At 46.8% G+C, this 25,115-nt stretch overlaps 10 protein-coding genes across 10 annotated transcripts; 3 read left to right on the plus strand and 7 right to left on the minus strand.

Annotated features, from left to right (window-relative positions):
- Positions 1-1,766: 1,766 nt before the first annotated feature.
- Positions 1,767-2,500, plus strand: EDB93DRAFT_1078163 (uncharacterized protein; the record flags this gene model as incomplete). The annotated part of the gene is made up of 3 exons (XM_041445360.1): positions 1,767-1,887; positions 1,943-2,151; positions 2,210-2,500. Coding segments are annotated over 3 exons (621 nt in total), but the record flags the coding sequence as incomplete, so codon positions are not given.
- Positions 2,501-3,970: 1,470 nt separating this feature from the next.
- On the minus strand, positions 3,971-4,602 carry EDB93DRAFT_1078161 (uncharacterized protein; the record flags this gene model as incomplete). Its single annotated transcript, XM_041445359.1, has 2 exons — positions 3,971-4,432; positions 4,495-4,602. Coding segments are annotated over 2 exons (570 nt in total), but the record flags the coding sequence as incomplete, so codon positions are not given.
- A 1,901-nt stretch (positions 4,603-6,503) lies between these two features.
- On the minus strand, positions 6,504-7,720 carry EDB93DRAFT_1078296 (uncharacterized protein; the record flags this gene model as incomplete). The annotated part of the gene is made up of 3 exons (XM_041445371.1): positions 6,504-6,908; positions 6,932-7,182; positions 7,228-7,720. 3 exons carry the CDS (start codon positions 7,718-7,720, stop codon positions 6,504-6,506), a joined length of 1,149 nt encoding a protein of 382 aa, XP_041311451.1.
- Positions 7,721-8,867: 1,147 nt separating this feature from the next.
- Positions 8,868-11,118, minus strand: EDB93DRAFT_810489 (uncharacterized protein). Its single transcript, XM_041457559.1, has 17 exons — positions 11,044-11,118; positions 10,889-10,934; positions 10,826-10,839; positions 10,745-10,765; positions 10,615-10,692; positions 10,539-10,566; positions 10,428-10,479; positions 10,331-10,374; positions 10,254-10,278; positions 10,174-10,201; positions 10,079-10,118; positions 9,931-10,031; positions 9,813-9,872; positions 9,735-9,762; positions 9,623-9,680; positions 9,537-9,561; positions 8,868-9,486 (listed from the first exon to the last, which is right to left on the minus strand). The coding sequence occupies exons 2-17, from the start codon at positions 10,925-10,927 to the stop codon at positions 9,306-9,308; spliced, it is 822 nt and encodes a 273-aa protein (XP_041311452.1). The 5' UTR covers positions 10,928-10,934; positions 11,044-11,118; the 3' UTR covers positions 8,868-9,305.
- A 254-nt stretch (positions 11,119-11,372) lies between these two features.
- EDB93DRAFT_1304280 (uncharacterized protein) lies at positions 11,373-14,018 on the minus strand (the record flags this gene model as incomplete). The annotated part of the gene is made up of 8 exons (XM_041454729.1): positions 11,373-11,784; positions 11,839-11,917; positions 11,970-12,020; positions 12,075-12,353; positions 12,406-12,753; positions 12,803-12,889; positions 12,952-13,059; positions 13,140-14,018. The coding sequence occupies 8 exons, from the start codon at positions 14,016-14,018 to the stop codon at positions 11,663-11,665; spliced, it is 1,953 nt and encodes a 650-aa protein (XP_041311453.1). The 3' UTR covers positions 11,373-11,662.
- A 1,328-nt stretch (positions 14,019-15,346) lies between these two features.
- Positions 15,347-17,475, minus strand: EDB93DRAFT_1078290 (MBOAT, membrane-bound O-acyltransferase family-domain-containing protein; the record flags this gene model as incomplete). Its single annotated transcript, XM_041445368.1, has 9 exons — positions 15,347-15,503; positions 15,568-15,758; positions 15,816-15,846; positions 15,899-15,932; positions 15,986-16,173; positions 16,226-16,803; positions 16,856-16,901; positions 16,958-17,250; positions 17,305-17,475. 9 exons carry the CDS (start codon positions 17,473-17,475, stop codon positions 15,347-15,349), a joined length of 1,689 nt encoding a protein of 562 aa, XP_041311454.1.
- A 174-nt stretch (positions 17,476-17,649) lies between these two features.
- Positions 17,650-18,894, plus strand: EDB93DRAFT_810235 (cytidine deaminase-like protein). Its single transcript, XM_041457558.1, has 5 exons — positions 17,650-17,994; positions 18,041-18,145; positions 18,198-18,424; positions 18,477-18,580; positions 18,636-18,894. Exons 1-5 carry the CDS (start codon positions 17,899-17,901, stop codon positions 18,701-18,703), a joined length of 600 nt encoding a protein of 199 aa, XP_041311455.1. The 5' UTR covers positions 17,650-17,898; the 3' UTR covers positions 18,704-18,894.
- Positions 18,880-22,626, minus strand: EDB93DRAFT_1124286 (prolyl oligopeptidase). Its single transcript, XM_041448668.1, has 19 exons — positions 22,568-22,626; positions 22,498-22,510; positions 21,901-22,438; positions 21,780-21,852; positions 21,652-21,728; positions 21,498-21,590; positions 21,273-21,437; positions 21,107-21,218; positions 20,933-21,048; positions 20,779-20,876; positions 20,519-20,708; positions 20,110-20,458; positions 19,907-20,061; positions 19,828-19,859; positions 19,712-19,779; positions 19,573-19,661; positions 19,500-19,518; positions 19,313-19,444; positions 18,880-19,261 (listed from the first exon to the last, which is right to left on the minus strand). Exons 3-19 carry the CDS (start codon positions 22,234-22,236, stop codon positions 19,086-19,088), a joined length of 2,280 nt encoding a protein of 759 aa, XP_041311456.1. The 5' UTR covers positions 22,237-22,438; positions 22,498-22,510; positions 22,568-22,626; the 3' UTR covers positions 18,880-19,085.
- A 135-nt stretch (positions 22,627-22,761) lies between these two features.
- Positions 22,762-24,207, plus strand: EDB93DRAFT_1246776 (RED-like protein N-terminal region-domain-containing protein; the record flags this gene model as incomplete). The annotated part of the gene is made up of 5 exons (XM_041452501.1): positions 22,762-22,770; positions 22,823-22,929; positions 22,961-23,078; positions 23,126-23,182; positions 23,230-24,207. 5 exons carry the CDS (start codon positions 22,762-22,764, stop codon positions 24,205-24,207), a joined length of 1,269 nt encoding a protein of 422 aa, XP_041311457.1.
- A 75-nt stretch (positions 24,208-24,282) lies between these two features.
- Positions 24,283-24,826, minus strand: EDB93DRAFT_1078697 (magnesium transporter; the record flags this gene model as incomplete). Its single annotated transcript, XM_041445402.1, has 5 exons — positions 24,283-24,376; positions 24,429-24,532; positions 24,587-24,639; positions 24,710-24,730; positions 24,778-24,826. The coding sequence occupies 5 exons, from the start codon at positions 24,824-24,826 to the stop codon at positions 24,283-24,285; spliced, it is 321 nt and encodes a 106-aa protein (XP_041311458.1).
- Between the last annotated feature and the right edge of the window lie 289 nt (positions 24,827-25,115).

The raw sequence follows: 25,115 nt of genomic DNA on the forward strand, positions 1-25,115 counted from the left end.
AGTGCCTTCAGCTCGTGGTAGGTCTGATCAGTACCAATCTGCACTGCCTCTGAGATGCACGTGTGACCTTAGCCATGGTTTCAGATGAATATCAACCTCAAGATCTTACACTGATTCCACTGGATCACTTGATTTTCATGACGTGAGTCATGCGACATGTTGTTTATTTGCCATGGAGTCTATCACATTTTTTATTTGCTTAAACTTCGCATCTGCACTTACAGATTTTCCACTCACAGTTTTAGATATGAGCTACCTCTATTCAACTGACGATTTTGATACCAATGGTGATTTTATCTCGACCGGCCAGTTTTTAGATATGCCCCCAGTGGTGAAGGTGGTGGGTGTTACAAGAACATCTAGACGCTTGGGCCCCTACCATTTTTCTCCTTATCCTCCTTGTCTCCGCCCTTGCATCACACCCTTACCCTGACCTTGCTCTTGTTATCCTTGTCATCCTTGCATTCCCCTTTGCCCTCTACCTGTCGCTCCAGCAGAGCCAGTACATTTGGCCGGACCCTTTCTCTGACAACGCATACCATGCTCTGTTCCACCTGTTGACTGATCCTGTGGACAATCCCCTTTATCCTTACCATTCAGACAGTAACCCTACTGATACAATGCACGCCGCATCCCCTTTGCCCTGTTTCCTTTCTTGATCTATGACTCGGTGTGCAGTCGCACATTATACTTATACTTAGCTCCACAGTTGCACAATTGTGCCCCTGCTTATTTCACTTCCTGTTTCTGTTCTTTGACTCATTTCTCATCTGCACATTCTGGTTCACCTATGACTCACCTCGAACATGTCTTCCTTTTCTAGTATCACCCTTTGACCAGTTCCCCTTCCAGTAGTACGAGTTATCACCCACTAATACACTTCCTCTCCTCTATATAAACTTGCTACCATGTATCTAGTTCCTTAACTTGACTCTACTTGGTTCTTGACCTCCTACTCCTAACAAGAGTGATTCCTTCTGCCTAGCCAGCAGTCTATATTCTACTTTCTTATCTGCTCATCATGGATAAGTCTTTAGTCTCGATCTTTACTCATCGACTTTGTCAACGAGCAAAGCCCCCTGTTAACTAGTTGGACTTCTGTCCTTCTATTAACGCAGATCTTACGATTAACCTTCGGGTGTTGTAAGCCTTGGCAGATATGCTTATCATCGAGCCCTGCTTGACATAAGCTACCCAATTTGGACATAGGCATCAAATCTTACTTGCCAAAGCTTCGCCAAGTAAGACCCCTAACCTTGGGCTAGCCCAGGGACATCCTCGACCATTGACGACATACCTCTGTTTGAGCGTCATCAACAGATACTATCCAAGTCCGTAACAGTGGGCATATTAACAATATCAACTAGAACGATCCCTCGTTGTATACCATGCTGCTTACTGATGACAAAATTGCAGCTCTCACACATGACATAGTGGCTACAAACCACCCCCTTCCAGATTTGCCTCCCCCTACACATGTTACTGGCACAAGGACCTCCCCTGCTCGCACGCCATCACCTGACCCTTCTGAAATAAAAGTGCCAGAGTTACTCCAATGCAAGGCAAATACATCCACCTGGGCAGCACAAAACCCAACACGAGCCATCATCCGTCCCCATACACCGCCCCCTCGACTGACAGATGCCCAGAAGGCATCTTGAAAGATCAAGAGGGACCAAACAATGGAAAAAAGAAAGCACTTACATAGTGCTGTCACCGAATACCTGGAGGAACAGCAGGTGAAGATTGAAGTGCTCTCATGAGCTCATAGTGTGACACTGAAGATGATCAACAACATCATCGGAGGTCAGACAAATTATCGCCATTCTTGCAAGATGCAGCTGAGAAATGTGCTTGTTCATGCTAAGTCCAAGGAGATGAATGCAGGTACATCAAATACATTTGTTTGATGGTACCGCAAAGCTTATATCACATCAATTAGACCTACCTGTAGGGTCTCAATATTCGTTGGCAGAGCTCCGCGAGATGGTCACAAGTGACCCAAAGATGAAAAATTTGACGAAAGAACAAGAGGCTGCCTACATTTCAGCACTCGATCAGCATCGTGAAAAAAGATCCACCGGTGTTCAGTCGAACAACATAGCAGCTGCATGTGAAGTCATAGGTACGACAGATAGGATTGTCAAAGAGGTGAGCTTGTCCAAACCTAGACTACAATGAACTAAACTCATACATTACCCTTTCAAAGCTGGACGACCTGCGAGTTCGGACTGGTGTCTACACAACATTATTTGTTGTTCACAGTCACATCAACAACACAGTTCAAAGTGCGATGCATGGGACCAATAACTCAGAAGACTTTTGGGAGGATGTATATGACCATCCTATGGCCGATTTCCTCAGGCAATATGAGCAATGGGCGTGCACCCAGAATCAAAGTGTGCATCTCACATCTTTGTATACTGGCCCATTCAATATCCTACAGATCTTAATGAACGGGACTCTTTGGAAATGGTATGGAAGCAGGTATGTAAAATGATTATCTGTGGTCTTGGTGAGTGAGAATTTCTTTTGTACATGCTGTCCTTGATTAACATTGTTTGTAGTCGAGGTGACCGGATATTGTCATGAATTATACCAACTATAAAACAGCTATTGTCGAGACATATGGGGTACGCCTGGTGGGGTGGCCCCAAGGTGTTAATTTTGTTCACCCTTTGAACATTGGGGCCGTGGGTGACATTCACAAGCTGTGAGATGCGCTCAAGGTGTGAACGTGCTACTGGGCCATTCTCTTGCCAGCAGAAGTCAAAGCTTACACTGCTGAACTTCAAGCACACTGTTCAGCCAGAGATGTCATTCACAAGCCGCAAAAAAACATTTGGATGCTGGCATACCTCAAAAATGCAAGGCCACAGCCAGCACAAGTGCTAGTAAGGAGAACTGAAGGGCGTTGAAAAAAGCAAAAAAGAATTCTGCCCAGCTTCGTGAAGGTCCAAAAAGGGCTGAGTTTGTAGAGTCATCTAATGAAGAAGGGGGCGACAACAAGTAGTGGTAGTTTACATTACCTTAGTCTAGTCTACAGACCAATACAACTCAGTCGCGCATCTTAGTCATTGCCTGTGCACAGGTCGTCGAAAATCGCCATCAAAATGTTCAACTGGGCGCAAGATATCAAAATGTGGGAGCTCATCGTGTTGTACAGCGAGCTTGGAGCTTGAACAATGTCAGCAACCCGTCATGGCATTTGCCAATGTGCTCACAGCAAACAGTGCTGGTATGAGGCTGTGGATCTACAGCACTATAATAAAAGTCCCTCACTATTGAAGGAATATTGCAGGAGGCTCTGAATCACTCTACCTGCCTCATATTACAGGTGTGAACCCCATTTATTAATGCCTATAACTACAGCCATTACGTGGGAGTCACAGGCGGTCTCACTCTGTCATAAGATTAGGCTCCACTAAAGGAGGTGGCAAGGGGACAGGCCCCAAAGGATAAACACAGGTGGACCCGAGGAACGAGTTTGCTGAGGAGCCCACTCATCTATGGTGAGGGGACAGGCCCCCAAGAATAAACACAGGTAGACCCGAGGAACAAGTTTTCCGCTTGTCCAATTACCCTGGTACTATCATTCCTGGGAATTTGCAACTGGCATGTAATATGCAAATTGTTCAAAACACCTCAATGCGCTGCTTGAATCACCTCAAAAAAATTTAGATGCATGTAGGCTACTTAGAGATGATGTACTGTCCAAGTAGAATAAAAATTTCTCGAGTGTTGCAGCTGCGAGAGACAGAATAGTGGTAATTTGCAACCTTGTATAATCATGAATGATCCAGATCCCATAGATCCTAGAGAGATACTGTATAGTTTCGACACTAGGTTCATCACGCATCACAGCCTCTGTTGAATCGAACCTATTTGGTGTGACTGTCATGCAAATTTTTGGAAGGTGAAGCTAAATTGTGACATGTGGTAAAAATGAAAAAAAAACATACATATTACTCTAATGGGTCCAGAAGTCATTGTACATCTTGTTTGCGATCCATCTACGCTTTCCACACCCCTGTTCAGCATTCCTAACACTGCCCTCTATACCTAGATCAGTACTATCTTCACTGACATTATAGATTTCCGAGTGGTTCATAGAGGACAGACCACCATCCATGGCATGCATGCCCCCCAATGCAAGGTGATCAATAAGCACCTCCATGGGTACATCACTGGCATCAATGTCTTGCTCGTTGACACTGTCAAAAGGAGGTTCAGTGCTAACTGCATCCACGTCTCCTGTGACCTCGAGCTCATCAGCAGCTTCGACACTGGTCTCATACTGAGCAGTTGTGATTCTGATCCAACCAGATTTATCATTCTGTTGGACCTCCCGCAGATATTGTAGTGCCTCGCGACTCGCAAGACTTTCAAACGAGAGATTGAAGTCCTTCCCAGCTTTACACATGAAAAATGCCTATTCAGAACAATACTAAGTTAGCTATGCAACAACAATAAAGAGAGAGATGATGGCCAGACCTGCTTCACAAGCTCAGGCTTGTTTATGGTGTGATACCCATTGATGACCCACTGCAATGACCGATTGCGAAGAGTGCTGATTGTTGTGTCAAGTCGGATGAGTGCTGGTGAAGTCTTCTTGGAAAGTCAAGCAAGAGACTCGTTGACGATATCTGCATGCTGTGTGTGTTTGACTGCGAGTTTAAACAGCCGTTGAATACCAACATCAAATGGCTGACCAACACCTGTACAGCCCCCGGGGACGAAGCAGTACTTGATCCAAGGGTACGTCATATCCAACCAAGTACAAAACTGAATGGATCAATGCACACTCCAGACATTGAGATGCAAGATACACTCCTGATTGGCCGGTGCACCAACAAGTCCTTTCTGCTCCTCCCAATAAGGCACCAAAATGTCAGTGACATACTTGCACATGAGAGGAAATGTCACCCAGTAAGTGTGTGTGTTTGCATAAGAGATCTTGAAGTTGAGTTGTGCCACTTCTTTATATTGTGGAGTATGCTTCAAGGGAAGGGAACGTGACAACTTTCCCTCATAGATCAGATGCAAGGGGAGGGCATGACCTTTGGCGGAAATCCCATTGATGACCGTGAAGGCACACTTTTCCTCCTGCCCAATAACAGCAACTTGCTTCGACCCATTCACTTCAAAGGTTGAAGTGTTTGATGGCTGGTATACAATGTTTGTCTGGTCAATGTTGACCAGGAACGCTGAGTCAAAAATTTCACAGTCACGGATGGTTAGAGCGAGACGAAGGAATTGGTCAAGGAGAACCTGGTCAACATTCGGTGGAAGTTTTTGTGCAGCACGTGTTGCTCTGCGGAATGTCCAGTTGAGATGCTCATTGAGAAATTCCTTGACCCAGGTCTCACTGCAACGAAAATGAGAGCCATCCTTCGCAACAGCTTCAAATATTTTGGGAATCGAGTGTTGTAGACATGCAAGAATAATGCCACGGCAGCGAAGAGTGTCCAAGGCAACCCCAACTTGTCGGAGTGACTGAAGGTCATTAATGATGGTCTTAATGATGTCAGGATAGGGCGATAGGATACTTTTGTGTGTATTTTGGTACATTGGCAGGCTGCGTCTCTGAGCACGAGCAAGAGTAGCTGCAGTCCATACAGGTTTGTCACCAGAACAGTCAATCCAAGTGCCAACAACTTGTGGGGTCAAAGTACGGAATCGTGATAAATCCATCTGCTGAACCTCCTGCACAATATCTGAAGGGGACATGCTAATCCCCACGCCAGCGGCAGCTGAGACAATAGTAGTCCACATTAACGGGTGCTGCCAGTTTACACGAGCAGCAAGGGTGTTGTTGTGCTTGTGCTTGCGTCCAACTCGAACTGCAGGCTGATGTGCTCTTGCATCTCTCTGAATCTCCCGGTAAGGTCGAGATGCCTTGGCAATATCTGTCTTTGTGATGACAGGCACATTGAGATTGTGAAGTGCGTCATTGACAGTATGAACCTAGTTACAAAGCTGCGTGAGTATATCAGATTCATTAATGCAAGTCACAGCTCATACCGCCATTGCCTTCTTTGCCTTTTCTTGTGCACGCTGCTTTTGTTTACGTCTCCTGTTGCCTTCATGCCAGTGGTGATCTCATTCTAGTGCATCAACACGGGACCTATGAGCATCTCACTCGCAAGCCTCTAGCTCCCAGGAGAAAGGAACCCATGCAGTCTTCAGATGCTCCTCTCATGTTATAGTCAGGAAATACTTGAAGAGACCAACAGATTTTGCCTCTTCACCAGCTCGAAGATTCAATGTAAGACACTTTGAGCTAGCAGTAGCGGGTACTGATGGGGTTGACATTGTGTTGGACATCGAGCTTGATGAAAACACTGGTGGCAAGGTTGTATAGTGGTGTGATGGACATGGTGAAGTAGCTTCGATACTAGAATCAATGGTGCCATCTGAGAATGAATCTGAGTTGTCTGAAGTCTCATGAAGTCTCTCAACGTGCTGTAGCCATAGGAGAATTAGTTATTTCAAGCCAAAAGTTAGTCATGGAGACGAACCTCAAAGTGGCTCCTCGCAAGCACTAAAAATTCTTCCATTCGAAGGCAGTACTTTTTATTGTCGGTAAACAGGGGATGCTTGAAGACAGCATGCTTAATGGTATTAATTGCTGCAATTGCACATGAAAAGGAATCAATTTGGTTGCTGTGTGCCATAGGCACTTTGCTAAATGGTGTGAACCCATGATTCTTCAACCAGAGCTGGATGGTGTCAACATATGACGCAGGCCAAGACCACCCGAGAGAGTCTCCATATGCAATGGTTTGCATCTCAGCATCAACGCTAAAGACAGCCCAATGAACCTGGGAAATATTGACGGGAAATATGATGCACTGGATTGAGCCGTCGTGAAGTGAGTTGCCTGAGGGAGCGCAGGCGACTGAATGCTCTATCAAAATGATACCTTGACCACCGTGCATCCCCGAGCTGTAATATATTTGCAAAATCGGAGGGTCTCAACTGTATAGTTGTGGCAGCTATTGGAATCATCCAAGGACTCATTGATGGCAACAATCAACGCATCGAGCACACACCCATCAATCATTGTATTAGAAAGAAGAGGGCGGAGCTCAGATGTGTGTAGCCCAACAGATGCCCCTAATCCCCACAACTCTACATCCCAGGGGAGACGTCCAAGGACATCTAGAACCTCATCTATTGCTCTACCAGCCTCCTCAGCACTATGGTTGGTGACATGTTCGTCACAATCAAGCCTGTCAAGGACCCAATCGTGGGTGCTTAGCGATGCGAGGCGAGCCTCAAGGGCATGGGAAACCTCTTTCCAGTAGGAGAGGATCCAGAACGGAAGGTGAGTTGAGGGAGCAGATGGATGGATGACTGAAGATTGTCCATCAAACCAAGCTTGACCGAATTGATCAAGGAGCTTGGTGACAATATGTAAAGGAGGGACTGTCCATGACAAAATGTCATCCAAGTCGGGAACACAGGCAAGTACCAGGCATGACGAGAACGTGATGGTGTTCGAGTCAAGTTTGCAATCAAGTGAAGCAGGAAGATTAATGTCGAGGAGTTGTGTGATGGACAGAGTTTGTGAAGGGATAGTTGATTGAATGGGAGCTGGAATGGCCAACAAGTGTTTGATTTCATGCTTTACAGAGGGAGGAAGAGTCATCCGCTCAAAGACGCGGCCACATGAAAGCCACTCAGAGGCAATGAACACATTAGTTTCAGATTGCATGACTAGAGGGAAATGGAGCTTACAGATTTGACATGCAGCCTTTTAAGACTGTCTCCACCCATCCCCGCGGGATGCGCAGCTCGACGAAATGATGTCGACTAAGTTGAAGCAACTTGTAGGAGCACAGAAGTCCGTGCTGGTCGCCAGAGTTGCAGACAGCAACAGTGAGTTGCCAGTGGCAGTCACGATGTAATGAACCTAATTAGGGATGGTCACAGGTCACACTGAGGTGTGAAGCTATGAAGCTAAGTGTGACATGGTCATGCGCAGATGGGCTTGAAGGTAGTGTCGAAACTATACAGTATTCAAAAAATTACACCCGGGGTATATCAGACACCTTGTCAGGGTGTCAGAACACAATTTTGATAGAGGTCATTCTCTTGTTTTAAGATGCTATAGACAGAGGATTGTGGACATGTATGAAAGCATGACAACAGATAGGAGAGTGTGTAAGAAATTCAATCTCCTCTATGGCACACTCGGCTTGATACACGGCACTGTCCAGTCAGTCGCATTCAGCACTTCAACGACCACCTGGAACTCAAGAAAAATCAACACTATGATGGTTTATTTAATCCCCCCGTTCTCACAGGCGCCATCTTGAAAATGACAATAGTGTGGCGCCTGAATTCCCACAAGATATGATTCCCCCAAATTCGATTCAACAGCCATCCAGGTATCAACCACAGTTGCCAGTGCCTGTCACTCATTCCTCAATGTCAGCCATGGATCTGCCCCACCCAGCTATGCACCTCCATATTATTCAATGCACCATTCTGTACCTTGGTCTCCACCTGTTCTTCACCCTCCCTTCACACCGGTTGGTAGACCTCTCGCTAGTATGTCTCATGATTTTTGAGTTGGTGGATTGCAGATGTATGACATTGGGGGCTCTGGTAATGCAGGCCATCAGCTGTATGAGTCAGGACTCTATCAACAGTACCATTATAATCACAATTATTAGTATATAGACCATGATCCTCAATAATATTCATTTTCAAAGCGATGCGCAACGACGAGCTTCAGAGTCTTCGGAGAGTGAAAGTTGACGGTGCCGCTGCCGTGCCGACGTGTGACACGACGTGACCATGTTTTGCAGAATACCTGAATTTTCTCGGCCTTCATCCGACACTCCACCAAAAGATCCTTAAAATCAGAAAAAATCATATTCATATAGAGTAGCTACGAATATATAATGGTGCAAATCAGTAGAAGATAATATGATGCGGTTGAGGAGTTACAAAAGATTTATTGAAAATGTTGCAGAACCCCAGGAGTGATAGTATAGACAAGATTAAACTCGGTTAAAAATAAACAACCGCTTTAAGCAATATTATTTTAGTCATAACAAGGATTTGTGCGACTTGAAGGCGGCACTCAAACGAATATGTCTCATAGTAGTCTAGAGGGATGGAGGTATCGTGAAGCATATATGATACATGTATTCGTTTAGATATTTTGACTACGGCCGCCCCAGTGAGTTTCAATATAGTAGCCTACTCGCATTTGGATGTTGAACAGTTTCTTGACGCCGACGTATATGCAAAATGGTAGCATTGTGTCCAAAGGATTATAGTGATTCGAATTAACAGGAAGACGCTTTCGATGAATCTGCTCCTCCTTGCATTACCAATGTTTCCTGCAGCCCCGAGTTATTGTCTGGAAAGCCCACATGAGCCTCTTGCGTGAAACGTGCAAAACTGATAGCGGAAATCTCAGTTTCGTGAACTGTTTGCGGCTGCAGGTAGGATTCCCGAGCGATAAAGCTGAGAAAGATATCAGCGGTCTCTTCTATTGACCGCTGGGAACGACTCACTTGGCAAGAAGACATGTAGCATATACTGTCACACCAGGACGTCAGAACCTTCAGTGTACTCGAGTTGATAACAACAAGACTCTCACAGCCTCCAATAGGAAAACACATATGTAGATGGTGAAAATCGAAACGGCAAGCTGCCCACTGCATCTTGGTCAGAGACTTTCCTAATGCCAGTGAGCGTGATGAAGTACTCACAATTCCCATAGTGACGGATGCCACCACGCTACACAGGAAGCATTGAGTACATATGCATCATGATACCAAAAAACTTGCGTTGTAATCAAACCTGTTTGTGAGCAGAATATGATGAGTCTCGTGATCATTTGATTAGTTCTGAGCACCAAGATGGTCAATCATACAGGTCAATATCACACTCGAACTAATTAATCACCTTGGCGATGTGGTCCTGTGTTTGTGGAGAATATAGGCCAAAGTTCCAGCGATAAGAACATCATTGATAGCTGAACAACCAAGCGAGATAAAGGTGGACCACTTCATCCTTGTGAATTGCATCCCGATCAAAGATAGAGCAAACTTACAACAGCCACGACATTCAAGCTGTAATTACTTGTTTTGAAGCTATTTCCCGTGCGTGAGACACTTGACAGAGTGACACTGATAAAATTCGACCTACATGAAGATTGTACTAAGAAGACCAAAAACTGTTGTCGGTGAATAAGTAGCGATTATCCGTTGCAGGGTAGACCACCGCACCTTGCTCCATGACACAAAATGCAATCTGATTGGCGTAATTAGTCACTGTTTCTCAGGCAGCCAAACGCAGTGCCTACCAAAACCCATGTCATTCTCCGTTTACCATAGAGACTCTTCTCAACTTTAAGCGCGCATCAAAAAGAAGCATAATAGGAGTTCGTCGGCAGGACGTACGTCTGAAAACCCTAAATATGAAAACACCATGCACAAGGGACGTAGTCAAGGACTATGGAACAATAGTGAGCTTGATTAGTCCGAGACCGGAGGAAGAAAAGCCTGACTTACACATATTCCAGTGTAAAGCGCCCAGTTTCTGTCGTTCTGTCAGAAAGCGCCTTGAGGAGTCACCAATGGTACTAACGTCAATGTGTAGCCAATGAAATGGAGTATAACGTCGACCTCCATTGTATGAACGCACGATATCCAAGCAGCGATTGCCCTAGTAGGAGGGCTTCTAGTGGCTTATACATATATTTTCCACAGGGGCTTACATTTGAGCGACTTGCATTAACCTGTAACGCTACGTCAGTCTTTTCGTCAACTGCTGCATGCATGCAATTAGAGATATTTACCAGATGAAGGCAACCTGTTCTGCACTGTCAGCGATGAGTCTGATATACGACGTAAATTCGTACGAGAACTTTGCTCTGCTTGTTCTCTCGAGATCGAATCATATGTCTCCTGAAATAGATCCAGACTTGCGCGGTCAAAATCAAGAAAACTCTATCAGCCTTCGTTAGCCGCCGATATGGCACGGTTCTCGAGTCATAAACATACATAGATGATATACCAAGACCAGTCATCAGGGAAGCCAATGCGCTTTTGATATATGATGCTGTCACGACTTGGGTCATGGCGCGAATGTAGCCTTGCTGCTGTTCTGTGATTCTTCTTTGGAGGACTTTGAGGAATTTCAGAAGAGGTACCATACAGCTATGGCATGTGTATTATCTAGCATCGCTGATGGTACAGGTGACCGCATAGATCCGGTGAATGTTTCGGCTAGAACACAAAAAGATATGAGCATAGCTCAACCTACGAGGCTGTTGCTAGTTACCCGGGTCTGTAAGCAGTTCCATTTTTGTAACATTTGTGAGCGCCACTGATAATCAGATGTCTGTCCTGAGAAACCATCATGGCGCTAGATACCGAGGCTAGTGTCTTGCGGAGGCTGTAGACAACAACGCCCTCGGTCGGATCATGGTGATCACCCGGGAGCCGTTAAATGTATCACGCTTCGTGGGACCAGTGAATAATGATCAGTACCGATTTAAATCTGTATCATTTCGTGAACGACGTGATACCACTCAGCTGTGGCTCTGTTTCTCTTTACACAATCAGTTTACAGAGCCAAAACGAGTTCATCCCATTCATATGGTACAAGCCCGATATATCACGATATAAACCTGTCATGTAGACGGCATCTTCAAGCACGCCGTCTTCAGTCCATCTCCACTCCACTTCGCCACCTCGATCAAAAGGTCGCGTTTCTTCTCTGCAGCTGTGGCTGAATGAAGCTCGTAGAGCGTCGCTGTCAAGGCTTCAGTATTCAAAAAAACTTCTACAATGCGATTATTCCACGCACAAAGATTGAAGAGGTACGGCTCTGCTACCACGACAGCCGATGGGGAGCTATGCAGCGCAGTCTCAAGAACTTCGATACTCTGTAAAACGCTGTCGAGCACGAAAATACGACAGAAGATATAGAACACTCACTTCCTTGAGCTTTCCCTGACTGAGAAGAGCCACAGACAGATTGTTGATCGCCTAAATGCGTGATCATCAATCGTAAGAAAACACTGACTTGAGTAAAGTACTGACCACAAAGTTATCCGGCTCTGCCTGGACGAGGGCTTGGAGCAGTTCATCCGCCCGCGTCCAGTTCCCCTCAGCACATGCAAGTAAGGCAGCATTCATATCTTTGAGCGTCTGCGGGACGCTAGCATCACCCTCCACGACAGCAAAGTGCGCCACAGCCTGTGCGAGGTAACCACTCTGCAGATAAATGCGACCCACGGCAGATCGGATAGCAGGGGAGGGTTGTGGCCCAGTACGTTGTGCGAACAGGGGCTCCAAAAGTTTCGTTGCAGCAGTGAAGTCCTGCACGCGAGGGTAATGATTAGCTCGCTTATAGAAAGATATTAGTACATGCCTTCATCTCGATCATTTGAGACGCGATGATCAGGCACATCCGTGCAGCGCGCTCGAGCCACATCGACAAACTGGACTCGTCGCCTTCGGCTTTCGAACTCTTGGCTTGAAGCTTACACTTCTTGAGCAAAGCATAAAGAACGTCCAGGTAGCCCATGGGGTCGCCTGCCCAGTATTTGAGGCGTGCGTGCATGACCTCGAGCTCAAAAGGAAGGACGCGGTCGAATAGGTATGCTCGGGCGGACGGGGGCTCTGTGGCATTGAGTACTGCAAAAAGGTTGGTGCACTCAGCGGACGTTTGGTTGTAGAGACGGAGACGAGCGAGGCTTGATAGGCGCAGAGACCAGAGCTGTTGAAAGAAGGCTAAGTCACAGCGTGCGCGACCGTTGTGTGCTTACATCGAGAACACGAATGAGGTCCTCAGGATTACATGATACTAGACGATCTCGGGCCATTTTGGCAAGCGCACGCCAGCTGTTTGACATCTAATATTCGGAGCACGCTTATTGAAATCTTGGATTAGCGCAAGGCGTACGCTCATACTCACAACCATCGAGTGAAAATCAAAATGCTGCCATTCGCCAGTGACATCTCGTACAGGACGCTTCTCAAGCGGAGATACATATTTCGTGAGGAGAATATTTAGAGGGTCCGTCTAATTGTACATGGAATATACATCAATGGTGGGCGCTGATGAAACCACCAGGTAAGAGTGTAAGATAAAGAGAGGCGTACGTTTGGGATGGGTAAGAACATGGTAGGCATGGTGAGCCCAGGAAGATACAATTCGGGAGCCTCAGACTCGGCATCGCTCGGGGGAGGCGGGGGTACGTCTTTGTTGACGTTTGGGGAAGGTATCGCGGGAGGTAGTTCAGATGGCGTAAGAAGTGCTGATTGTGCGAGGGCGATCTCTTCATCTGCAGGGGGAACGCTTTCGTCCTCGTGCGAAGCAACTTCAACGTCAGATGAGGCATCCTCGCCTTCGGACGAGACACCCTCCGAGTCTTCAACTATGAACGGGTCTGGTACCTCAGGTTCCACCTCTTGTGAAGGTGTACCTAGACCCTCTCCACTATCCTCAGGCAAAGTCTGAAGTAATTGTGAGGGGCGATCGGCGGAATCCTCCAGATGCATGGATTGGGCAGAAGCGTAGAGAGAGCTGGGGTGGGAAGAAGTGGCTGATTCTGCGATAGATGGTGGTGCGACCGAACTATTTCGGCCAAGGGATTTAATGCGCGCACGTGGGGAAGCAAGACCCCAGTCGGCGGTGACAAAGGTACCACTGCTATCCGATCCATGGGTTTCAGCAGACATCATGTCTTCTGAGAGACTTCTAGAGTGTTTCGAGCTAATATCGATTACGTCGGAAGAGTGACGAGAGCCCAGAGTTGCACTGCTTGACCCACTGCGAGGGCTGGATGGTGTAATGATTGTGTTCGGAGAATAATGATCATCGTACAGAGGAGAGTGTTGTGGGGACGGCGTGGACGGAGCGGAAGAGTCAGATGTAGTAGTGGGCGTCGATGTCGTCTTGGTTGAAGACTTTCGCTTATGTTTCTGGGAAAGTCTCCTCTTGACGTCTTTGACGAACGTTTTTATCGACTTGACCTGCATTGTCGAGAACCTGGGTGATGCTGAAGTGTAATTGCGAATATTCTTGATGCTTTAGGCTTGGATGAAGGCACTAGACAGGATGTTTAGAGATGATGGCTGATGTGACAGACGGATGCGGCTTGCCTTTTTGTTATTAAATGCCTGCCAAAGATCCGCTTTACACGTTGCAGCACACCGGCTGACAATGCGTCCTGTGCATGGCATTAGCGATTTGTCAACGGACCATCGGATGTCTCACCTCTACTCCACTCTAAACCGGCCGGTAGGTCTTTTCTGTCGACAACACCTAGTCTGAAATGCCTTTTTATACCCGATCGAGTCGGCACAATTCGTAACCCGAATAATAGGCACTTGTTCAAACTTATCTGCTTTCGTGTCAGTCGGGATCTACCCTTGCCGTGAGGCACCCAGCAGGTGACCTAAGGGATCTGGACCCGGAATTTTGTCAACTCGGTCACTGCCTCCATCTGCCACGAGTCTCCTAGTTATGCCCCTCTATTACTGCGAACTCTCCCATGTCTTCCCTTTGGGTCTCATGCGTTTCATACTAGGTTCTATGTTTCACTCTCAGTCTGGACCCTGATATTCTTTTTCATAAGGGCGTCTGAACCTGTACAAATTGATGGTGCTGTTCGGTTTCTAAAGACATTTTACGACACAGCAAGACCCGAGCTGCAGCGCTCAGCCCTGTATAACGCATAGCCATGGGATAGCGCCGATCGCAAGGACTCAGGAGCCAGTGACCTATCCCACAGTAATGCCCCTCGACGACCGGTCGCCGAGACTGGATACTCATACCTTCGACCGTAGGTTGACTGACTTCTCAAACAATCATTCAATTATCATATGCCGTGAGCTCGAAGACGTGTTAGTCATGACTCAGAACTAACTATTTCAGTATGCCCAGACGGAACAAAGCTTGGTTCTTGAAAAATGATAAAGCACGCCTTCTCATACATAAGTGACGGTCCGGCGCACCGGACGCGATGCATGCTTCGACTGCACTTATCCAGCAGTTGCAAATTACCGTCGAGCAACTGCAACAGATCGCTCTAATTAATTATCGTATGCGTAGCCGCATCGCGTGGGGCCTAACGTGGCGTGGCCGAGCATTTAGTTAGTAATACCCCACATTCAGTATATTTGGACGGTCCTTTGTTCGTTCAAACTAGTGCAGTCCCTTCATGACTATAATAATCTGAACTCGTTCCTTCGCCTGCACCTTATCGAATGTTATCAGAGTTCAGATTACATATGGTAATTTAGGGTAGCGAAAGAATAAAATAACTATTCTTCTGATCGTGTATGGACTGACCTCCTTCATCTCCTTAATATGCAACATACGCAACGCAGAGCAGGGGGAAGCCAGCATACAGCCCAAGCCAAAACACCACGTTCCCCATGAGCTTGTTGCGCTGGATCACTGGTGCCCTGCTCACCAAGATCAATGGGATCTGGATCAGTTGCATCAGGAACAGATACATGCTGCATCGGCCACGCTCGCCTATCAGTATCACAATAAAAACAAAAGAAAAACAGAACATCTCACCGAATCTTCTTCGTCACAATAGCCATAACCAGCTCATGCGCCATAGCGCTGAGAAAAAATGTGACAAACATCGCTGCGGTGCGCGATAGTCCGTACGAGGCACGTGTCGAAGCATACACGTGCCGAAGAAGGAAAGTATGCACCGGCTTATTCCATTTACGTGAGAATTCCTCCCAAGACGTCGAGTTCCACTGTACAAAACACCGTCAAGTCACCCGCGATGCAGTTGAGTCCCAAAAATGTCTCACCCAGTCTTCATAGAACAGGCGATCAGCAAAGCTACAAAGGGCACATCAGCCATCTCAGAAGGTGATAAGCGCAGCAACCTTACTACGACAGCTCAGCGAACGCATTACATATGCATTCTTAAGTGTCCGTCAGTTCAAGGTCACCCTATCAGCTTCAGCCCAACACTCACCAAATATGATATAAAATAGAAGTAGAAAGGCAATCATGAACGGCAAAGCAAGGTCAAGGAGGGACCGAAAGAACGATTGATCCGGCGTGGGAGTGAGCGGTATGATGAAACACTCCGCAACTGTATACAGGAGCGCAAATGAACCCATGAACGCAATTGTCTTTTCAAAAATATACGTCGGCCGTATTCTGCAATTCCTTATCAGTCCGCGATATAGTATTGAATTGGATTGCAGCATACCGGTCGGTTCTCGGGTATTCGAGCTCGTATACCAAGGTAGGGATCAGTTGGTAGACCGCAAAATTCCGGTACGTGACATTGTCGGGCCAACGCACTTGTTCCGGACCCGTACTCACTAACTCCGAGTCCAAGTCCAGGAATTCCTTTGCTAGATCTGCAACGCGCTCATCCGGGTGGTAAGAAAGGACATCTGCAACATCAGCTCCATCGCTTCCGCGCCCGCTTCCATGTACTGCACCCCGTTCAGATTCCGTGTTCTCATCTAAACTGCTGGAAACGGCAGCAAGCCGTTGCCTCAAAGCAGCAGCCGTCTTCACGTCCGTGTAGGTCTTCATCAATACTCCCTCAGTGTCGGGGGTACACGTTTCCATCGGTGATGAGACATCGGTAACCGGAGTATCGGCTGATCGCGAAGTCGCCTGCGCCTTCTTCGACGTTGCGTCACGCAACGCCTGTTCCAAACCTCCAACACGAGCTGTAGCATCATTGAGCTTTGTAAAGACGCTGATCGAGCGCCTAGAAATCGACTGGAGGTAGCCGTTCACGGAAATATAAGAGTACATCTTCATGATCATGACCTTTGTTCCTCGCCCTTAGTAAAGCACTTAGAGCACTAAATGATGGGCGCACAAATGAGTGGAGAGTGAGGAAACCGGATTGGACCCAGGGCCATTGCCTGAGGGTGTTCAGCGGTCAAAAATACGAGTCAAAGAGAGACGGCATGGCGCGTACCTATGAAATGTCCACGTGACTGTGATGAGCAGCACGCATGTCTGGAATACATGTTGTAGAATGGCGCCTGTCCAATAGTAGCTGATCCAACCCTTGCTGATGGCCTTGGCAAACGGAACACATAAAATCGTGGTGGAAACCAGAACTAAGTCGCTCAGTGCTAACGTGACTGCGTGGCGTGAAAACATTGTCGCGAAGGCGAATGACAGAGCATAACCGTTCGCCTCGACGCTACTGATATAAGTCTGTACTGTGAACAGGAACAATGACATCCAGAAAAGCGTGAAGAAACCCTGGCCAGTGACATATTAGTTTGCACCATACGCAGCCGCGACGCAGAAACGCACCCGAAACTCATTCGTACCAGACGTTTCATTCGTGGTGTCAAAGTGCGTCTTCCTAGGTTCAAATGTAACCATTGCGCGAAACTTCTTGGTCGATCTTGACCGGAATGGCTTCGAAACGTGTAGTGTGCCTTCCGTTGTGGCAAATATACCATCTTCCGTGCGGGTAGTCATTACTATGGCTTCGGTACCTTGCGCCCCATGGCGTGCCGACGGTGATGTCTTATGATTCGTCGCACCAGACGATTTTTCTTGGTTGAGGAGTGGAGCGGAGAGCATTTGAGCTCTGCCAGCAAGGAACTTTTGGTGCTCAGTGTTAGTAATAATAACAATGAGAATTAGACTGATCTCGCCTAAGAAATACCGCCTCAAATATGCCTCGGTGTTTCGCAAGATATCAATAGAGGTCGCAGCTCGCTGCGCCGTGGAACGTTGACCGGTGACGAGCGGCAACATTAGTGTGGTTTTAGTAAGTGAGTGGATATGCGATGTTCAAATTTTAAACCCAGCGATGAAGCGATGATTATCATGATATGACCTGGCTTGGACCTGCCAGTCACTGGGCAGATTTGAAACACGACTTTCTGACTCCTGAAGATGATGGACTGGGAGGAGGAACATAACAACGTTGAACAAACTCAGACGAACACAACTTTCATCCATCTAAAATGGATGCGAGAAGCAATGACAATGGTGAGAATCCGTATTCAAAGTACTCCTTGACCATAACACACTTCAGGCAGAAGAAGCATTAGCACACAGCGAAGTGCCAGTGGGCTGTGTCTTCGTGCGGAACAACAGCATCATCGCTCGTGCGAGGAATCGCACCAATGAATTAAGAAATGTAACTATGAGGTCATCTAGTTGCATCCGCTGGTCCAATTCCTGCTTTATAGGCTTCTAGACATGCCGAGCTCGAAGCTATCGATCTTATCCTCGCTGATAAGGAGCTGACACCAGAGTCCACCCGTTATCCTCTGGCAGATATTGAATTGTATGTCACAGTGGAACCATGCATCATGTGCGCATCAGCACTACGCCAGCTGGGCATTAAAGAAGTCTTTTATGGATGTGAGAATGATAAGTTTGGCGGGTGCGGGAGTGTGTTAGATGTCAATGCGAGGTTTGTTGCCATAATGCTGTGTTTGGATTCTGAGTTCGACTAGTCACGTCAGCGCGAGACATCCAGCTCATCCATCCTACCAAGCTACTGGTGGGTACCTTCGAGAAGAAGCTATAATGATTTTGCGTCGGTTTTATGTGACGGAAAACACAAACGGCATGTCCTGCTATTCTCACTAATCAGCTCATCACACTGACGTGTTTTTTGCCAGCTCCGATTCCAAAGCAAAAGTCCAGTCGGGTTCTCAAGACAGAAATTCCCCCGAAGATCCAAACCTGACCGCCGCCCACGATGGTATTACGTCCCAAACGTTTGAATGTCAGCATGAGAAGGTTGCGGCGCTGATTGGAGGCTGTTTTTTTTTCACAAGGTCGTCCAGGGCTACAACAGCAGCGGAATTTCTTCCGGCGCGGATCGCCCAAGTAATGGACTATACATCACGGAGCTGGATAGCAGCAGTACCGAATACTGCATAGCACTACGTAAAAATAAGTTTGAAGTTCCTGATGATATGGTGTATAGGTATTTACGAGCACATCGCCGTGTATTACACCACTACCCTTGCCCTTGCCGGACAGGATCAATCTTGCCATTCTAGCCCGAGAGACTGGGCCACGAAACCCCACTTGTCTGCTGCATCTTGGATTCTGTAAAGCCAATGTCACATGTTTAGACTTGCCAGAAGAACAAGGACACACCTCTTCTCAGTAGCCTTACCTGCACCGTGTCCTGCTTTTTTGTCGATGCGAATAAGAAGGGGGTGAGGGTTATGGCCAAGTGTGTGTTGCAACGTTGCAGCATGTTTGAAAGAGTGAAGGGGGACAACTCGATCATCATCTGACATAGTTGGATCAGCTAAAATTCGAAGATCCAGACAAGACAACGCACGATCGGCAGTCATGAGCAACAGCGGAGGTAGGTTCTTATCTGTCGGGATATTATGGAGGGGTGAAATGGGGTAAATGAAATCAAAGTCATGTGGGTCATGTGGATTTCCGTAGTCAGACGTCCACGCTTTGCCTGCATACCAGTATATTAGATCAACGTCAAACTCCGCAATTTAATGTGCCCTTACCGATTGTAAAATTAGCAAACTATATGAGTCCCAAATGAGTAGGGATGGATACTACAAAAAACATGGTCCTCACTTTCAGGAGGTCGAGCACACCAACTTCGGCCACAGCTGCCCCGAAAGTGCCCTCTGGGGCGATATTCACGCAAGCGGCTACAAGCAATCCTGAAATCATGGCTGAGAATCACTTAAAATAGGTGGGCGGAGTGATCTACCTCCATTAGATCCACCGTTGATAGCAACCTTGCCGGGAGCAGCAATCTTGTTATTAACAAGATACCCACTGTACACGTAAGTTATCAGCTTGCGATCAACAAAGAACTCCACTCACGTAGCGGCAATGAAGTCATCAAAGACGTTTATCTACGATAACATTAGATATGGTCCTCGGTAGCAGCGAAGATTTGTACCTTCCGTTCTTTTGTGCCAGCAAGATGCCATTCCTCGCCGAACTCGCCTCCACCGCGAATATTGGGCAAAGCATATACAGCACCGTATGCCTTGATGAAACTCAGGATGGTAGGACTGAACGAGGGGCTTAGTGATATACTAAATCCACCATAACCTGATTCGTAGTGTCAAGTAATGATTAAAACGGACGATGTCATCTTACCGTATTGAATAGCAGGTGCGGTTCCATCGGACTTTGTTGACTTATGTTTCACGATGAACATCGGCACCTTCGTACCATCCTTGCTCTCATACCAGACTTGCTCAGCGCTGAACTCATCCGGTACCAGCCCCTTCATGATTGTTGACCGGTATATGCTCCAACGTCTGTCTTCACCTGGTTCATCGAAATTGTATCGTGCTACAACCCCAGGGTTAGTAAATCCAGTCAGGAACACGAAAAATTGCGGCTGTGCTCGGCGGCCGTTGACTTCTGTAGCACCAACAAATTCTGGAGCAAGCCGAGTAAGCTGTTTGCCCTCCATCGAGTACAGATATAATTCATCGATCACCTGCAGTCCTTCATGACATTAGCTTCCGCAATATGGAGCGTGTGGGGGAGCTCCTCTTACGTTGCGCTTGTATACGACGGCCAGTTTATCATATCCCACGGCAGTAATGTCATCCAAGTATGCATCTTTGACTTCCGGTATAAGGACCTTGTGTTGGCGCAATGGGTCCGCAAGGTCGATCGTGATGACTTGACATTGAGGCGCGTTTTCATTTGTCCGTAGGTATAGTTTAGTTCCGTCATTCGCGATGCTGATGGGAGAATGGCATGTGGTGTCAGCAGATCAAGTGGCTTCTATCAAAGATCAATGACACCACTGACACCGTGTATTCCGATTCGAACTCGTTTACAATCTTGTCCCATTTCATGTTTTGGCCAATTTCATTTTCTTGCAAATCGGCCACCCACAGCATGTTTTTCTAGGCCCAGAATAATAAAGTAAATCAACGAAGTAGAACAAGTAATCAGCGCGAACCTTTCCAGTGTCTTGGACGATATCAAGATACAGATATCTCCCATCTACTTCCGAAACCGAAGCACCCCACATCCATTCGGGGTGTTCGGCATCTTTCACGACTAGGACATCTTGCGCTGAATGCTTGAATTAGTCAAGAGAGCATTGATACAGCCAAATGTGGATAGCTCGAACATTGTGGAGTTCCGATTCTGTGGTAGTAAAGCATAGCATCCTTATCGTCTGTGGTTTCTGTGCCAGCTTTGTCCTCCGTCGCAAGACCATGAGACTCTCTGCTCGGAAAACGCTGGGAACAGTGCCTGTGGGATCAGGTACAAGATGGAAATTACTCAGGACTTACCTGGTAAAAAAAACCTTTGGAATCATGAGTCCAAGTGATGGACGAGAATTTCACGAAACGAATCTCCTCCGCAAGCCTTTTTGCATTGTGATCGTTAAGTTGCCCATCAATCGCGACGAAAGGTTCGCTTGTACGGCGCACATAAACTGTATAAAAATCGCTTCCCTGAAATGGGCTGGAGATTAACGTCCTATTCGGAATGACATAGATAGTATAGTCACGGACCGACAACGAGATGCCATAGGCGAAGTATTCGCCACAGCGAGAGAATGCCGTCACAGAGAGGGCCGCAGTGCCGTCAGTAGACAATAAATTGGGCTATGTAGTCATATGTCATTAGTCGAATCCGTCTAAAGTAGACGGGGATTTCGACTCTTACATCAAAGAAAACTTCTCCGCCTGGCCCCTTCTCCTCCGATACATCAGGGAGATTAGCGTCCTTAGAACGGCAAATCACTGTAAAACTAAATGTTTGGCATGCAGCATGCTCATGGTGTCTCAACTCACCTGACTGAGGCTGAAGACCGCTGTTATAGTACCAGTACCAACGGTTATCATACTTGAGCGATGGTGCAGAAAACTTGAGAGAAGTGAGAATGAAGCAAAGCTGACTGCCATGATGACCGACCTTAGCATAGTCGGTGTTTGCCCTGATCTCCTGCTCTAGTTTACTTCGAGCAGGATTTTTATCCAAGTAAGATCTAGTGAATTGATCCTGCTCCGTAGTCCACTGATCAGTCTCCTGGGACTGTTGCTCGAGCCATTGATATGGATCAGAAACGCGAACTTCGCCCTGTTTCTCGCTCTTGTAGACGTCGACATGATCGGACCGACGAGCTTTTGGATATTGATTAGGTGTCCAGGGAGTGGCCATGGTTCTGGTGTGAGTTGAGCGTGAAGCAAAGCTGAAGAGCTTATAAACGCGAGTTGTGGGACGAAACGCGCGGAGACCCAGGTTGAGCATTAAGATGCCCACCTCCGTTTTAATCTAAATCAGATCAGGGAGTGCCAAGAGTCCCACAGCAAAGGACAACATGCCAAATGATTAAATCGATAAAAACGGCAAATCCAGGCTGCTTTCCGAGCTTTCGATACAGAAATGGACACGGTGTTTAAGTTCAAGGCGGGTCTACTTGGCGTCTACGGTCTAGAGCGAGGCCTGGGTTCTTTCCAAATTGTTGAAATATTTAGGACCTTCAAAAATTCGAATATCCGGCAGTCGCACCTGCCCAGACTACCTTTTCGAACATGAAAAAAAGTCTAGAGACGATCGACAATGAGTGACAAGTACTTACGAGTTGTCCAAGTCGATATTTTAAAAATTGACAAGCGATGCTAATTAGTAATTAGCAACAACTATCACCAATAGCAATAATATAAATACTACTAAATGTAATACCAGGCCTCTGATCCTAACATGTGCAAACAACGCCTATGTCACACCCTGGAAAAGAACCTAGAAGTTAGTTGAAGCACCTTCCTCCTTGCTATGGATCAGGTTAGTAAATAGACAGCATATCCAGCTCTCATATCCCTGATGCTTAACACAGGATTCTTTTAGGCAACTTCTTCAAACACCTCGAGTACCTGGTGCGACTTCGCAACTCAAAGGAGCTCAGGGAGCATCTCTATTGAAGCAGCATGTCCAATATCTTGAGTTTAAATGCGTGTAGTAACTAAATTAACAGGAAAGCTTCGGGATCATCTGCGCCAGTATTCAAGCCACGTAAAGTGAAGAAGAGTGAATCTAAATACCGTGATAGGGCCGCAGAGAGACGTGATGGCGGGAAAAGTGACTATGCTCAGGTACATCTATCCTTGTCCTGTGCTTAGGTCACTCATAATGAATGCAGGTCGAAGCTGTTCTCGAAGTTTTCGAACAGCGGACTGCAAATGATGACAAAGATACTGTGTGTACTATTCCATGTATTTCCGTGTTTCTACTGACATTCCCTAGGTCGACGAGCAGCGTCAGTATCTTGGTGGAGACAGCGAACATACAATTTTAGTGAAGGGCCTAGACATGTCACTGCTAGAGCAGAACAAAGCTCGGGCAGCTGTTTCTACCGAAGATGATGATACCCTTGAGCAAGCGTTTATTGAAGCCTCCTCAGAACCCACGGCACACAAGAAGAGGACTCGCGAAGACATCATACGGGAGCTGAAGGCTAAAAGGAACGGCGAGGGTTTGCAATCATTCGACACCACCGCGGAGCATCTCGAAGATGAGGCCCGCGACCTTGAGAAAGCAAAGAAGGCAGGGAAATTCAAACCAATCAATTTCAAACCAATAGGGGTGCAGAAAGATGACAAGGGTACCAAAAAACGCAGCAAAGAAGAGAGCGCAAGCCGTGACAAGAAGAGGAAGAAAAGGAAAGTGGAGGGAAAATCAGGTTCACCTCAGCCGGCCAACACCATTTCTCACCCAGAAGTTGAGCTTCCAGCGGTAGTGCCAACTCCCATTGCCAAAGCAATCTCACAAGTCGACCAAAGGCATCCATCTCCACTTGACGACGACATAGATATCTTTGCGGGGGCTGGTGACTATGAAGGCTTTCCTGGGGACGATGACAGCGATGAAGATGGCTTAGATTCTGCCCACAACACTAAGTCGAAGCATAGTATCAATGATTCACATCCTTCATCCGAACCCGCTCGTTCTAGAGGATGGTTCGGAGATGAACACGACGATGAAGAATCAATACAACTACTAACATCCACGGAGAGCGCTGCACCTCAGTTGCCTTCATCAAACCATACGCCTGAAGTGGATGAAGAGGAATCTTTGCGTCTCAAACCCTTAGAGTCCTCCGCATTACCCTCGATCCGCGATTTTCTTGCAATGGATGCTGCTGCCGAAAAGGATGACAAGAGGAAAGCTCGAAAGGAAAAACGGAAAAACAAGAAGAAACCTGATGGGGATGATGACGACTGAGGGTAGTTACAACGTTGTTCGGTGTTATGTTATATGCCCGCGCAACATTTGTCATGTTTATTATGGACAAGCGCTTCATAATTTACCGTCATGTGGACTCGCAAACAAAAACTTTCCGCGAGATTTGTAGTGCGCGAATCCCAGTCGTGAATCCATTCCGTCAATTGACCTAAAAAGATGTCAACGGTGTCCCAGAGATCAACATTCAAAACATCACCCACCGTTTCTTCATCTCACTTGCCCAAGTAATATCTTTCAATGGTGGAGCATTCAAGGATGCTCCAAGCAGCCCAAGAATGAGTGCAAAGATGCTCTCATACACAATCTATTCCAAGCATTCTATTATTTGTGTGTTGCTCGATGTGATGAGTTTGCTTACATCTAGAGGTAATGATCCTTCGGGCTTGCCCAATGCTTTCAAAAGTGACAAATCTGTGAGTAGAATTAGCCCTAAACTAAAATCCTGGCTGGCTCGAGCTCTAAGCTCTATTATGATACTGACGTTCGTACGTGGAATATGCGGCTATGAACAACATGAGTAGTGTGAGATGTCAGAAAGGACAACCATACCGTGAAGAAGCGCTAGCGTAGCCAAGACAAGAAATATCTTCCCAATCATAATGGAAGTGAGACGGAGACGAGGTTTGTAGCTTTGTATACAGGTGAACGGTACGGTTGTTTGTTTCTAACGCTCTTGCCAAACACAAAGACTATATTTAGTGAAAATGCTGCGCCACTGCTGCTGGAACTGCGCATTAACTACACTTACTTACTGGAACCTCCCAGTACTTGTCCTCGAGGGTGCTCCACTAACCGGCGGTTTTGTGGCTGTTCTTGTGACGCTGGAGTTCAAGCTGGTCAATATTACCACGCTAAGTAGTACTGATTTGTCGCAGGCGTGCGTCGCG

The sequence above is a fragment of the Suillus bovinus genome (genome assembly GCF_016758785.1).
Source record: "Suillus bovinus strain UH-Sbo-P2 chromosome Unknown EDB93scaffold_7, whole genome shotgun sequence".
NCBI lineage: Eukaryota > Fungi > Basidiomycota > Agaricomycetes > Boletales > Suillaceae > Suillus > Suillus bovinus.